The sequence below is a fragment of the Schistocerca americana genome, chromosome 1 (genome assembly GCF_021461395.2).
Source record: "Schistocerca americana isolate TAMUIC-IGC-003095 chromosome 1, iqSchAmer2.1, whole genome shotgun sequence".
In the NCBI taxonomy this organism is placed as follows: domain Eukaryota; kingdom Metazoa; phylum Arthropoda; class Insecta; order Orthoptera; family Acrididae; genus Schistocerca; species Schistocerca americana.
In genome coordinates this window covers 1,264,039,000-1,264,054,532 of record NC_060119.1, presented here as the reverse complement: position 1 = coordinate 1,264,054,532, position 15,533 = coordinate 1,264,039,000, and the positions used below count along the sequence as shown (strand labels likewise).

The 15,533-nt window shown below is 46.4% G+C and overlaps 1 protein-coding gene across 1 annotated transcript in view; it reads left to right on the top strand.

The window, feature by feature from the left end:
• LOC124598897 (ras-GEF domain-containing family member 1B-like) overlaps positions 1-15,533 on the top strand; it is a 495,556-nt gene that overhangs the window by 182,969 nt on the left and 297,054 nt on the right. Inside the window, exon 3 of the mRNA XM_047136034.1 lies at positions 10,083-10,301. Within this exon, the coding sequence (XP_046991990.1) occupies positions 10,083-10,301 (219 nt within the window). The remainder of the gene's footprint in view (positions 1-10,082; positions 10,302-15,533) is intronic.

The following is a 15,533-nucleotide window of genomic DNA, read 5'->3' as shown; positions in this document are numbered from 1 at the left end:
GGTTAGAAACTATATTACAGCACGCGGCATCTCACCCACCAATGTAGTTACGTTGCACACCGAAATGTTACACTCTAGAGTTACTCGGAGTCCTCCAGCGGCAGAGCGTTGAACTAGCGTCAGCGAAGCGCGTCGATGGACCGAGTAATGTGCACGTCATGTGATACCTCGACCAATACCGAGAACAGAGTAAAAAATTCTGAGGCAATATTTTTCAGCTTGCAGTCGTATGTTTTTGCCATGATATTGGCGGTAGAATGAAGTAAGTCACCATCAATTGTAATTATATGAGTAGGGTATCTATTCGAAGTAAGACTCGTACTTTTCTTGACCTTTACAGTAATTATATTTACGTAGGGGGCGGGGAGGCGGGGCGGTAGAACAAACAATTTATTAACTTACTCCACTTCTCAAGTATACCCTTTTTTCATCAATCTTCTGACTCGTTTGATGCGGACTCCCACGAATTCCTCTCTCGTGCGAATCTCTTCATCGCGGAGTAGCACTTGCATTCTAAGTCTCCAGTTATCTGCTGCATGTTTTCCTATCTCGGTCTTCCTCTACGGTTTTTACCCTCTGCAGCTCCCTCCAGTACCATAGAAGTTAGTGTCTCATGTTTTAGCAGCTGTCTTGCCATGTTATCCATTCTTCTTGCCAGTATTTTGCGTCTAACCTCCACCCAGCACCGGTTCGAGAATATTTTTCCATACAAGTGACGTATCATTTGGTGCGCCTACTCCCACTTCTCCCTTCCCCCTCCCCCTCCCCCAGTCACCCCTCCTCCTTTTCTATTGTTCACGTTCGCCAGGGCCAGTTGTTCGTATTAACTGTCGTGCACACTGTACACAAATCGTAGACTTACGCTTCCCTCTCACAATGACCGCTACTAAATCTGGGACATACTACATGTAAACCTTACGTCTGAGGCAGCCCTGACGCCCCCTCTGACATTGTGTCGCTTGTGCCTTAAACCGACTCTGCATCCACCCACATTAGTTCACAGCAAGTATCCATTTCAGTTTCACTACGAGACAAACCACTTCTCTAACAGCAAAAACGCATCACCACGAACTGAATTTAATCTGTCCTTTCTGAACAATTTTAAGTTCTTAGTAAAAGTCAAGCGAGGTGGCGCATTGGTCAGCACACTGGACTCGATCCGGGAGGACGACGGTTCAAACCCGCGTCCGTTCACCCTGATTTAGATTTTCCGTGATTTTCGTAAACCGCTTCAGGCAAATGCCGGAATGATTCCTTTGAAACTGCACGGCCGATTTCCTTCTCCATTCTTCCCTCATCCCACGGAACCGATGACTTCGCCATTTGGTCGTCTCCGACAAATCAACTAGGCAACCTTAGTAAAAACTTGGGATTAAGCCAGCTTTCAGTACCTACAGCGCTCTGAGCTTCAGTGCGTTCTGTTACCGCTTGGAGCTCTGGTTCTTTACCAGCACAGCTACGATAGTTTACATCTGCGTTGTCGATTGTTGCCAGGTCTGCCCTCGTCCTGCGTTTTTCCTGCACCCTTTGAGACTGAAGCCGTGTTCGTACTTTCACAAGACCCTCTAACCTAAAAGCAGGCATGACAGCAGGCATGGAAAGAATTCAGAGACGCGCTGCGAAGATCGTAACAGGTCGGTAGAGCCCGTATGAAAGTGTGACAGAAGTGCTCGGGGAACTCAGTGGGGATCCTCGGAAGAAAGACGATGCAGTCGTAGTTACCACGAAACTGAGAGAGAAAGAGCGCGCGCACGTTGTGCTGCTACCACGTATACCCCGCGTAGGCGTCTTGGGAGATTACCGCGCGCACAGAAGCATATAGGCAGTCACTTTTCCCTCGTTCAGTGCATGCGCGCATGTAATGGAAAAGAAAATGTCTGGTAGTCTCCTCGGGTTTACTGCCGGATCCTAAAATCGGTGTGCTTCGATATTTCGATGATCCATCTGTCCGCCGTCTCCAGGAGAGACACTGCCGATGCCGAGTCCCGTTGAAGTGCCAGAAGACTGGAAACCGTAGTCTTATACACTGGAGCGCTAAAGAAACTGGTGTGGGCGTGCGTATTCAAACACAGAAATACGTAAACAGGCAGAATACGGCGCTGTGGTCGGCAACGCCTGTATAAGACAACAAATGTCTGGCACACTTGTTAGATCGATTACTACTGCTACAATGACAGGTTATCAAGATTTAAGTGAGTTTAAGTGAAGGGTAGTGTTATAGTCTGCACACGAGCGATGGGACACAGCATCTCCGACGTAGCGATCAAGTGGGGATTTTCCCGTACGATCTTTTCACGACTGTATCGTGAATATCAGGAATCCGGTAAAACATCAAATCTCGGACATCGCGGCGGCCGGAGAAAGATCCTGCAAGAGCGAGACCAACGACGACTGAAGAGAATCCCTCAACGTGACAAGAAAGCAACCCTTCCGCAAATTGCTGCAGATTTCAGTGGTGGGTTATCAACAAGGGTCAGCCTGCGAACCATTCAAGAAACACTATCGATATGGGCTTTCGGAGCTGAAGGCCCACTCGTGTACTGTACCCTTGATGACTACACGACACAAAGCTTTACACCTCGCCATCAGCACCGACACTGGAATATTAATGACTTCACACATGTTACCTGGTCAAACGAGTCTCGTTTCAAATTGTATCGTGCGGATGTACGTGTACGGATACGGAGACAGCCTCATGAATCCATGGACCCTGTGTGTCAGCAGGGGACTGTTTGTAACACCTCCGATTTATGTATCCCGCTCGATCGGGATCTGATAGCAGCCCAAATAAATATTAATTAGTGTGACCGTGTACCTAATGGGGCTGGCAATCGGATTTGACTGCTACGGAGTTGTTACATTCCATTTTGTCCTTCTCAAATGCTGTAATAATGAAATGTCTGGTGACAAGAAGAACGCCAACACAGCTTCATTAATCAAGAACCTATATTCGTCTCTAAAACACAAGAAAAAGGAGACAGCCACTGCCTTCGTCATACATATTTAATCACGGCTAATCTCAGCACAGGCTTCTTCGTTATTCATAATCGTCACACGCAAATTCAATCACTGCAATCCAACACTGCAATCCAAATGATGACGGCGCGGTAGACGCGAAACCACAGATATCGGCACAGAAATATCACTGATCACTCTCGTAATTATACCTTTTCACTTTCCCGTATTATCCTAACACAAAGGGGTTAAACCGCGGCGATGGCCACTCCCTTTGTCGGTAGACTTTGCATCACAGCAACCGGCCTCCACACGGCTCGGCCCGCAACCTGGGAACAGACTGAACTCTACACTCGCTCTCGCAACACGACACACTATCGATTGTTTGCCCCCTCGACCTGTGCCGAGTGCAAACTTATAGTAAGGGCCTACGGACCCCTTACATGTTCAAGCTGTTTTAGGTTCTGTAATGATGTGGGGCGTGTGCATTTGGAGCGATATGGGACGCTTGATACGCCTCTGACAGGTGACACGTACCTAGGCATCCTGTCTGATCACCTGCAGCCATTTATGTCCATTTTGCATTCCGACGGACTTGGGCAATTCGAGAAGGACAATGCAACACCCTACACGTCCACAATTGCTACAGAGAGTCTCCAGGAACACTCTTCTGTGTTTAAACACTTCCACTGGCCACCAAACGCCCCAGACATGAACATTATTGAGCATGTCTGGGATGCCTTGTAAGGTACACCACTCCCTCGCAGTCTTATGGACATCCCTGCAGGATTGATGGTATCACTTGCATCTAGCACTCCTTCAGACGTTAGTAGTGTCCATGCCACGTCGTGTTGTGACACTTCTACCTGTCGCGGGGGCCCTACACCATATTAGCCAGCTGTACCAGTTTCTTTGGCTAGTCTACATCGTACACGGCGCATGCGCTGTCTCAAAACATGGCCTGTGGCGCCGTCCGTAGAACACACCGGCGCCAATGTTGTATGACAGTCAAAGACTATCCTAGCCAGAGGAGCTGGCACACTTGGCGTCGGCGGCTGCTGTGGCCGAGCGGTTCTAGGTGCTTCAGTCGGAACCGCGCTGCTGCTACGGTCGTAGGTTCGAATCCTGCCTCGGGCATGGATGTGTGTGATGTCCTTAGGTTAGTTAGATTTAAGTAGTTCTAATTCTAGGGGACTGGTGACCTCAGGTGTTAAGTCCCATAGTGCTTAGAGCCATTTGAAGTATTTGAACACTTGGCGTCAGTGTTTAAAGAGAACGGATACGCAGATTCATCTGCCTGTGGAGTTAGGACCATTACCGGAGCTGCTGGGGGAGGAGTGTAGAGCTGTGGCTTGTGTCCCTTATGCTGGAATGCTATCCTTTAAGACTGGAAGATTTTTAAGGAGTTTCGACTTTTGAAAAATGCACCACAATTGCGACATAAAGTCGCGTTTGAAGTAGGCGACCAGGTTACAAGCGTAAGTTGTTACGTAAACCTCTTATGACCTTTATGTCTTCGTGCAGCTTGGTGGCTAAGTCCTGAACGCAACATATTGTTCAAATGGCTCTGAGCACTATGGGACTTAACTTCTGAGGTCATCAGTCCCCTAGAACTTAGAACTACTTAAACCTAACTAACCTAAGGACATCACACACATCCATGCCTGAGGCATATAGCGCAATATATTACGAGCAATAAAGTTGTTATATTTTTGACGTATAACTTTTTGAGTGTTGAGCACTTTAGCTTTTACACGGAGGTGACAAAAGTCATGGGAGACCTCTCGGTGTGGCGTGGACGCAAGTCCTTGCAAGTGCTCTGCAGAAAGTTTGAACCATGCTGCCCCTATAGCCGTCCATACTTCCGAAAGTTCCGCTGTTGCAGGATGTTGTGCACGAACTGACTTCTCGATTATGTCCCATAAATGTTCGACGGGATACAATGTCGGGTGATGTGGCTAACCAAATCGTTCGCTCGAACTGGCCAGAATGTTCTTTAACTAACAACTGTACCCCGGTCACATGACATGGTTTTCTGGCAACCTGTAGTCTACGAATGGCTCCAAATGGTCTCCAAGTTGCCGAACATAAGTGATTACAGTCAGTGGTGGTTTTGAGTTGGACTGGAACATTCTATGTATACACAGCCCACAACAATATGGAACCACAACCGGCTTGCACAGTACCACGTTCGCAACTTGGGTCCACTGCTTCGTGGTGACTACGCCGCACTCGAACCGTGCGATCAGCTCTTATCAGCGGAAATTGTGTCACAGTTTTCCGGTCGTCTGGGTTCCAACCGAATGGTCAAGAGCCCAGGAGAAGCGCTGCAGACTCTCCTGCTGCCGCAGCCCATTGACGACAAATTTCGCCGTTCTGTCCTAACGGATGCGTCGTTTCGTCGTACGTCCCACAGTGTTTCCTTCATTACTTAAACAAGGAACACTGCATGGAATTTAACGAGAACCTGATAGTTGCCGCTACCTCTGGTTTTTGGGACAGTGTTTATTAGCAGTCAGTTAAAGTTGTTTGCAGACTTTTGATTATTACAGACCAGGGTTTTCCTCTTAGCGGGAAGTGAAATCCTGTATTGTCTTGCATCAAAGCACAACGGACTTTGATGCGCCCCGAGTGCTGGAGAGGCACTCTTTCATTCGATACGCTGTTGGCGTCGGTGCCTACTACGGCAGTCGCCACAAACCCAGTCTTGTGGGCAGCGCTGGTGATGGATGGCGCATGCGCCGTGGACGGTACGGGAACTTGGATAGGACGACGGTTGCCACCGTTGGCATCAGTTTTCAGCTGGACTTAGCAACATCAACGTCTCTCTTGTAGTTGGCCGACAGTGGATATCGAGGATTTAGGATTTAGGATGTGGTAGAAAACACGGGGAGACTACCGAGAACTATTAAGCGGGGTAAGTAGGCACGGAAATTGGTAGTATTTTTGCTATGAAACCAGTGCCAATATACGCTGATTTCTTTAAAGTCAGTACCGCCATTTGACTATTGTTTATTTGCAGTGTTACATTTGCACTTACACTATCATGATTTCAGCTTCAAAGAGCCATTACCAAGTGTTTTAAGTGTCATATAGTGCCTAAGATTGCATACTCTCGTATTTAAAATCCATTGTTAGACACATCGTCTAAGGGCATGTGTCTAATAGTGCATTACCAAGTGTTTTAAGTATCATATAGTGCCTAAGATGGCATATTCTCGTATTTAAAATACACTGTTAGACACATTGTCTAAGGGCATGTGTCTAGTAGTGCATTTTAAATACGAGAGTGTGCCATCTTAGGCACTACATAACACTTAAAACACTCTATAATGGCACTTTGAATCTGAAATCGTGATCGTGTAAGTGTAAATGTAACACTACAAATAAACAACAGTCAAATGGCGGTACTGACTTTAAAGAAATAAATTATGACTGTGGCCCCGTATTATGAAAAAATTATTAAATATACGTTGACTTGCGAAATATTTATGCAGATGTAGCTGTAGAATGTGCGAGATAAATAAAAATCGTTACCGTACATGAAGTACTGTGGTATGGGCCGGCATCAAGATATTTATAACATTTTTCTGTTACGGAGCGTGGGATAAACATCTGCTAGTGTGGAGCAGCCGCTGGGGAACCCCTCTTAGAGACAGAGCGAGCACGTATCTTGCATCTCCGCCTTCAGCTAGGTTCAGGGCCGGCGCAGACTGCGAGGTGATGATTGGCTTTCGTCGCAAGTCGTGAACGGAGCCTTTATCTTTCTTGTTCTCCTCCTCCACCTCGGCTGTTGGAATGAAGCGACAAATCCAACAGGAGAGAGCGGAGACGGCCCGCTCGCTAGAGGAATGGCCGCCACGTGGGGGCGATCTAATACGCGGCGCGTGGATTCCGCGCACGTCCAAACCTTCCGAGAGTCGAATTTCCGCGAGGTTTGCGCGCTGAGCTGCACTGCGCGCCCCGAGTTACGGCCCAAGTTTCGGGAAGCAATTTTCCCCCGCCGAGACGGCGGGCGATTATCCATTCAGGTAGCCGGCGTGAATGACTGCTGCAGGTTCAAAGTCAGCCCGGGAGGCGGAGTTACTGCGACAGCGACTTAACTTCAGCACTAATAACTGGCGCGGGACAACTTACTACGTGGCTGATGAAGAACGAATTCGGGAAGGGACTAATAAGGGATGGTGTACGCGCTGCCATTTTATACTACAGAAAGTGAAGAAAAAATTTAGCCGAATCTGTGGACTAGAACCCCTCATTGTGAAAAAGAAAAAAAAAATGACAGTTTTTCGGCAGCAAACTAGCCGCTCAGCTGTTACCAGGTCATGTAGCCAGGCAGTATGATCTCACTTTAATAACAATTGCCCATGCTGCTAGAAGGAATACGAAACGCTGCACATTTAATTTTCGCGTGTCCTAACGCTACATTTGTCTGCATTCTAGTGACCCGGCGACAACTCTGAATTACTGATAACAGGGTCGTACATTCGGGATTTCCGTTGTGTGAAGACAGAGTTTGAACAAAAGTAAAACTACAAACTCTGCTTCGTCACTACGCTGGCTGCTGCTATCCTAAATTTTGAAATACGAGACAGTTATAGGAATCATTTATTTTTTCACCCTTTTCCGTCTAGCGACTATTCTTGTCCTGATGCAGCTGGATTTTCCTTACGTCCAGCAAGACAATTCAGTTCTCTACGTGCTGGTCGCCGGAATATATACTCACATATACTCTACTTGAAATAAGTGTACACGACCTTTGACACCTTTAAATCACTTCTCTCTCGCTCTCTCCTCTTTTTTAAGTAACTGCTAGACATATGTTCTAAATGATAGCAATGTTAACGAAAGGGAGGTCGGTATCTCGAAGCACTAACCTAAAGTAAAGTATCTCGGCTTAAGACTTCTGATTTATGAAGATGCCTAGTTTATGCACGAAACTGGCGAGAGACAGAGGGAATAAAAAGAATTGAATAATACATATAAATTACTTTTCACCATACAAAGGAAGTCCTGTTTTCTGCTTACGGTTCTACTGGAACATATCGTTTGTACTTGATGCAGCTGTGAGTACGACACCAATGACATTTAGCTTATTCACTCTTCACCTCTGTCATCAATGAAAGTTGTTGTCGATCTTCATCACACCCGCCAGTCACAGTTCTGATGCCTGATGTTCACCTCCGACATCAATGACGGTTCCAGTCACAGTTCTGATACCTGATGTTCACCTCCAACATCGATGACAGTCCCACAGTTCTGATGCCTGATGTTCACCTCCAACATCAATGACAGTTCCACAGTTCTGATGCCTGATGTTCACCTCCAACATCAGTGACAGTTCCAGTGTTCAACGTGCACCTCTGACATCAGCGACATTGCTCATAGTCGATATTCACGTCAATGATAGTTCTATAGTCAATTTCACCTTCGACACCGGTGACTACTTCTATAGTCGATGGTCGGCCGTGATATTAATGATAGTTCCATTCTTTGATGTTCAGTTGCAACATCACTGTGAGTTGCCATAGCCGTTGTCGATCTCTGACATCAATGAGGGCACCTGTATTCGGAGTGCATCTCTTATGTCAATAACAGTTTCTGTATTAGGTGTTCACCTCCGATATCAATGACAGTCCCCATAGTCGATGTTCATCTCCCACTTAAATGACAGTTTCAATAATCGATATTTCTCTGCGACATCAGTGATAGCTCCAGTCTTCATCTCCGACATCAGAGATAGTTCCAGTGTTCATTGTTTATGTGGTATGCGTACTGTAAGACCTTCAGTACACACACCATCAGATTATTTGACTTGTCGCTCTAACGAAGTAGGCGAGTGTCAGCAATATGTCTCGTGGTCTTATCGTGGCGTGTGTATCTTCTGCCGTTAGGTCAGACGATAGAAATGCCACTTGCACGCTTAGAGTAGCAGATTGACGGTGATCAACTTTAAACAGAACTTGATTAATTTTCACACACATTTATTAAAATTATAACAAGCATAAAAATTACTTAACTTGGTTCTGGATGCTATTTACAATTGACAATCTGAAGTTCCTTTGGTATTGGTTCAAATGGCTCTGAGCACTATGGGAGTTAACATCTGTGGTCATCAGTCACCTAGAACTTAGAACTACTTAAACCTAACTAACCTAAGGACATCACACACATCCATGCCCGAGGCAGAATTCGAACCTGCGACCGTAGCAGTCGCGCGGTTCCGGATTGAGCGCCTAGAACCGCGAGACCACCGCGGCCGGCCCTTTGGTATTGGTACGTTAATCTTATTCTCACATATATCTCTGATACTTGCCAAAAGTGTCTATACATTTATCTTCATGGCTATGTACAGCAATATGGTAATCTTATTAGGCGCAGACTGCAACTTGACCGTAGACTGGTACAGACAAATGCAGACTTGTACAGACTGGTGCAGACAAATGCAGACTGACTAATCGGAGGTCTGTACACCCGTTATAATACCTCGCGCGTTCATGTATCACTGCGCGAGTGTGATCTGCGAGGAGAAAAGGTTCTACGTTAGCAGCAGTCTCATTGGCTGTGTTACATATTAATACGCGGATCGGCGGAAGCAGAATTTGGTTCGTCTCTATGGCAGCGCCATCTCGTAGTGCGGAGACGGACGAGCGCTGCGCCTGCGCTGTTGTGCTTAGCGGGGCGCGCTCTAGTGGGAAAGTTGTGTACGCGCTGACTACGCGGAACTATGTACACAACAGTTTACCTTCACATTCAGTGAGAGTTTCCGAAGTCTATGCTCAGTTCCAACATGAAAGAAGTTCGAGCTTTCTTTGTTCATTTCTGACATCAGTGACAGTTCCAGTACTTTATGTTCACCTCTGACGTTTGTGCCACTACACATAGTTGGTATACACCTGCCACATCATTGATTGTTACCATTGTTGATGTTCACCTCTGACATGAATGACTGTTCCGGAAGATGACGGTCACCTCTGACATCGGTAATAGTTCTAGTAGATCTTCACCAGCAACATCTGTGGCGGTTGCTGCAGCTGTTGTTCACAACCAACATATCGGTGACAGTTCCAGTGTTGAGTGTGCACTTCTGACAGATGTTCACTGAGACGCTTGCCGCGGTGTTGCAGGCGCTGGTGTACCGGGACGGCGGGAACCTGGTGTCGGGCTCGCTGGACGCGCTGGTCCAGCACGTGGTGCCCACGGCCGACTACTACCCGGACCGCGCGTACCTGTTCGCCTTCCTGCTCAGCTCGCGGCTCTTCATCAAGCCGCACGAGCTGCTCGGCGAGGTGTGCGCCATCTGCGAGCAGCAGCAGAAGCTCGGCGAGAAGCACCCGGCGCACAAGGTGAGGCCGGCTCGCTGCGGCGTCTTAAAGATCCGCACTGCGCCTCACAGAGCGAACCCCAAAACGTAAACAAACTCGTCGTATTCTGGAGCTATACTCCTAGCACCACACTGTGACTTTTAGGCCTGTCTGACAAACGCTGTAAGTGCGCTTATATTTATCTCCATGTTAATGAAAGTACAGGGTGATCAAAAAGTCAGTATAAATTTGAAAACTTAATAAACCACGGAATAATGTAGACACAGAGGTAAAAATTGACACACATGCTTGGAATGACAGATGGCGCGTGAAAGATCTCTTGCGCGCGTCGTTTGGTGATGATCGTGTGCTCAGCCACGACTTTCGTCATGCTTCGCCTCCCAGGTCCCCAGACCTCAGTCCGTGCGATTATTGGCTTTGGTGTTACCTAAAGTCGCAAGTGTATCGTGATCGACCGATTTCTCTAGGGATGCTGAAAGACAACATCCGACGCCAATGCCTCACCATAACTCCGGATATGCTTTACAGTGCTGTGCACAACATTATTCCTCGACTACAGCTATTTTTCAGGAATGATGCTGGATATATTGAGCATTTCCTGTGAAGAACATCATCTTTGCTTTGTCTTACCCTGTTATGCTAATTGTTGCTATTCTGATCAGATGAAGCGCCATCTGTCGGACATTTTTTGAACTTTTGTATCTTTCTGTGGTTCTAATAAAACCCCATGTCATTCCAAGCATGTGTGTCAATTTTTACCTCTCTATCTACATTATTCCGTGATTTATTCAGTTTTCAAATTTATACTGACTTTTTGATCACCCGGTACATATGCTGTACTCCGTAGCGTTATCCACACTTGAAAGGCTGAAGCTTGTTCGTGAAATTACTTTTTTACTAGACGAAATGTTGCTAATGTAGACCCACTATCAGGTCTGCGTCTGATGATTAACTGATGATAAGGTCACCGAACAAAAAATTTAGTCTCCCCTAGAGAACTCTTACAAGCAGCATTTAATACCGTGTAATTCCTCCCCTGGACTTCCCTGGATTCGGTCAAGAGGGGAGTCCACATTGAGCCACTCTCTGAGGATTTAATCGCACAATTCTACCAAACTGCAGTTGTACTGACGTCGGTGTCTTACTCGCTATTCCAGCATGAACATGGACGAAGAGTATCAGACGGATGCCATATGCCTTGACTTCCGGAAAGCGTTTGACTCGGTGCCCCACTGCAGACTCCTAACTAAGGTACGAGCATATGGTATTGGTTCCCAAATATGTGAGTGGCTCGAAGACTTCTTAAGTAATAGAACCCAATACGTTGTCCTCGATGGTGAGTGTTCATCGGAGGTGAGGGCATCATCTGGAGTGCCCCAGGGAAGTGTGGTAGGTCCGCTGTTGTTCTGTATGTACATAAATGACCTTTTGGATGGGGTGGATAGCAATGTGCGGCTGTTTGCTGATGATGCTGTGGTGTACGGAAAGGTGTCGTCGTTGAGTGAGTGTAGGAGGATACGAAATGACTTGGACAGGATTTGTGATTGGTGTAAAGAATGGCATCTAACTCTAAATATAGATAGATGTAAATTAATGCGGATGAATAGGAAAAAGAATCCCGTAATGTTTAAATACTCCATTAGTAGTGTAGCGCTTGACACAGTCACGTCGATTAAATATTTGGAACACTGCAGAGCGATATGAAGTGGGACAAGCATGTAATGGCAGTTGTGGGGAAGGCGGATAGTCGTCTTCGGTTCATTGGTAGTATTTTGGGAAGATGTGGTTCATCTGTAAAGGAGACCGCTTATAAAACAGTAATACGACCTATTCTTGAGTACCGCTCGAGCGTTTGGGATCCCTATCAGGTCGGATTGAGGGAGGACATAGAAGCAATTCAGAGGCGGGCTGCTAGATTTGTTACTGGTAGGTTTGATCATCACGCGAGTCTTACGGAAATCCTTGAGGAACTCGAGTGGGAGTCTCTAGAGGAGAGGAGGCGTTCTTTTCGTGAATCGCTACTGAGGATATTTAAAGAACCAGCATTTGAGGCTGACTGCAGTACAATTTTATTGCCGCCAAGTTACATTTCGCGGAAAGACCACAAAGATAAGATAAGACAGATTAAGGCTCGTACAGAGGCATATAGGCCGTCATTTTTCCCTCGTTCTGTTTGGGAGTGGAACAGGGAGAGAAGATGCTAGTTGTGGTACGAGGTACCCTCCGCCACGCACCGTATGGTGGATTGCTGAGTATGTATGTAGATGTAGATGTCGCACAGATTTCCCGACGGGTTCACGTCAAGCGATTTTGCGAGCTAATCTACATGTTCATTCAGGAAACCAGCCACATATCCTTCTACCTCACTGAACTTCCCTGTTGTCGCCTTCATGTACCTGTGTGAGTAATGGTCTCTTGCGTGGTGACTAACTTCAACTGTCCACTGCATGCAATTGCTGTCGCAGTCTTTTCTCGCTGACTCATTGTCTGCAGATATTCGTTTTTAATTTGAAGGCGATTTTGATTTCCAAGCCGCGACACAGTCACTGGTTTCTGCTCCCTCCGTTGTTCTGTTCATCTCTGCTCACATCAACCGCTGGCTACGAAGACAATATTTTGGCACAAACAACGAGAGGCAGACCAGCTTAGGGAATTGGCGGGAGGCACAGGCGGCTGCTTTCTGTGACGAGGGTACAGGAATGTTTGTACAACGCCACGACAGATATGTGTGTCGGAGCGGCGGCTATTTAGATAGGTAGCTGGAAGTTGTGGCTAACTGTTACGAATAAAAAAAATTGATTTTCACCGTGGTTTTCATTTCGCGACCGTTCGGACCTTACTTTCCGAACAGCCCTCGTCCTTGGAAATTATAAAAGTTGCGGTCGCAAGCTAAATTTGTTATACTAATAGTAATTCCATGAAAATGTTAAAATAAAAGAAAGCTGTCGCGAGACACTCTGTACGCAGACGTGCTGCACTCGTGCTGTCGTCCCCGGCAGCTTGTGGCGTGTCGAATGACCGGCCGCACTCCGGCTGATCGGCAGCGCGCCTGCCGCGAGCTACACGGCCGCCGGCGAGGTACACGTGTTGTGCGGTCAGCGGAACGCCCCTGCGCGCAGGTTAATGCTGCCGCCGCCCGCCGCCTCGGTCGCCGTTAGTCGCACGAACTGCCCCGCGGACCGCACACTGGTCGATGATAAGCTCGCCCGCTCCATTGCGGGAGCACTTCGTCAGAAAATGTGCACAAGGTCTCTTACGTTTTTCTTATCACACTGGCTGCCTCTGGACGAAGTAAATTGACCTTTTCCTTTTTCCCCACATACAGGGTGACAATTATTGAACTATACGAAAAAAAACGTAAATTAGTTACAAACTACAACGTGTAAACACTTTATTCAACATGTAAACCACACTACAGATAAACAGATTTACGTTATGACATGTTCGATATGCCAGCCATCATTGGTGATGATGTGGCGCAGACGAATGGCGAAATCCTGCATGACCAGCTGAAGTGTCGGAAATCGAAGCTGTCGATGACCTCCGGAATGCCTGTTTTCCGCTCAGCAATGGTTTTGGGGTTTTTGCTGTACACCTTGTCTCTAATATAGCCCCACAAAAAGGAGGCGAATGTGTTCAGATCCGGAGAATATGGCGGCCAATCTAGGCCCATGCCACTGGCCTCTGGGTACCCCAGAGCCAGAATGCGGCCCCAAATTGCTCCTCCAGGCCATAAAACACTCTCCTGCTTCGTTGGGGTCGAGCTACGTCTTGCACGAACCACATCTGGTCGACATCAGAGTCACTTTGCGTAATGGGAATGAAATCATCTTCCCAAATCTTGACGTACCGTTCGGTAGTCACCGTGCCATCAAGGAATGTCGCACCGATTATTCGGTGACTGGACACTGCACGCCACCAGTCACCGGGGGGAGTGAAGAGATTTCTCCATCGCGAAATGCGGATTTTCAGTTCCCCAAATGCGCCAATTTTGCTTATTGACGAACCCATCCACATGAGAGTGGACTTCTTGGTTAAACCGAACCATATGCGCATACTAATTCCTATTATTCCCTACGGCCAACTGTGCAGTTTTAAAGTCCTAACACAAGCCGATCTGAAGTTATGAAGATTTTTTCCATATAGTTCAATTATTGTCACCCTCTAATTTCGGTTATAAAGCTCTTTCGACATGTGTGTTTAGAATATGTATGGATACAACACGGGTAAAATACAGAACAACTTCAGGATATAAAGTCGAAAAAAGTTATAATGTTTCCACACAATGGTACTTTGCGTTCTTATGCCGAGAGTGTTCGCAAAATGTACATGTATAGTTTTAAAAATTACGGTCATAAAGTACGTTGAGAAAGGTAAACCCGTCATCAACTCAAAGGTCGGTTTGAGCATTACAGTGCTTTACTGGGCCTCTTTCTGTTGGAAGAGGTATGACTTTCCCTTCCTTCAGCATCTGAACTGAATTATCCCCCTACAGTTTAAAGTGATCTCCAAATTCGACATTCTCCACACTAACAAATCTATCCAAAAGTGAAAATAGTCACAAGTGACAGATGCCAATCTTACGATTGGTGCGGAGGTAAAATATGTCTATATTCTAAAATTTGTAGGCGTAGATGTTATTAAACGAAATGTTGTGCATCATAAGTTATAAGTAAAAAGCTGTTGCCTTTTGAAATGTAAAATTTGACGTTTGTCTTTATATACACCACTCTGCAAAACTTAAGGACTAGATAGATGAATTAGTTTAACATAGTAACAATCGATGGAATTGAACTAGAGTGCGGGAGCATACTATCTATGGTCTCCCAGAAGTGTGCAGAAAGCTAAAAGCTGGACGACGCATTTTGTGAGGTCAGTATGACTATAGCTTCAAACGGGGCTGGTCACGCAACACGAGGCCAGTTGAAGGAACGCAAAAAAAGTGTGTGTGTGTGTGTGTATTTGTATGTCAAACAGCGAGCATTTACGGCACCCAGCGGTGTTGTTCTTCATTACAACATAGCCTGGACACATTTTCGATGGATATGTTAATACAGGACAATTCATTCATTGGGTCTGCAAAAAATCGAATTCAGCTGCACACGTCCCCTTTGCGCACACCGAAAGTAAGTATTCAGTGTACAATACCATGGAGCCATTATGCACTACATATAAATGGTGATAACCACCTGCAATGCGTGTACAGCAGGACAATGTTGGGGCTGATACAGCCTACAGGAACATTACTTTCTT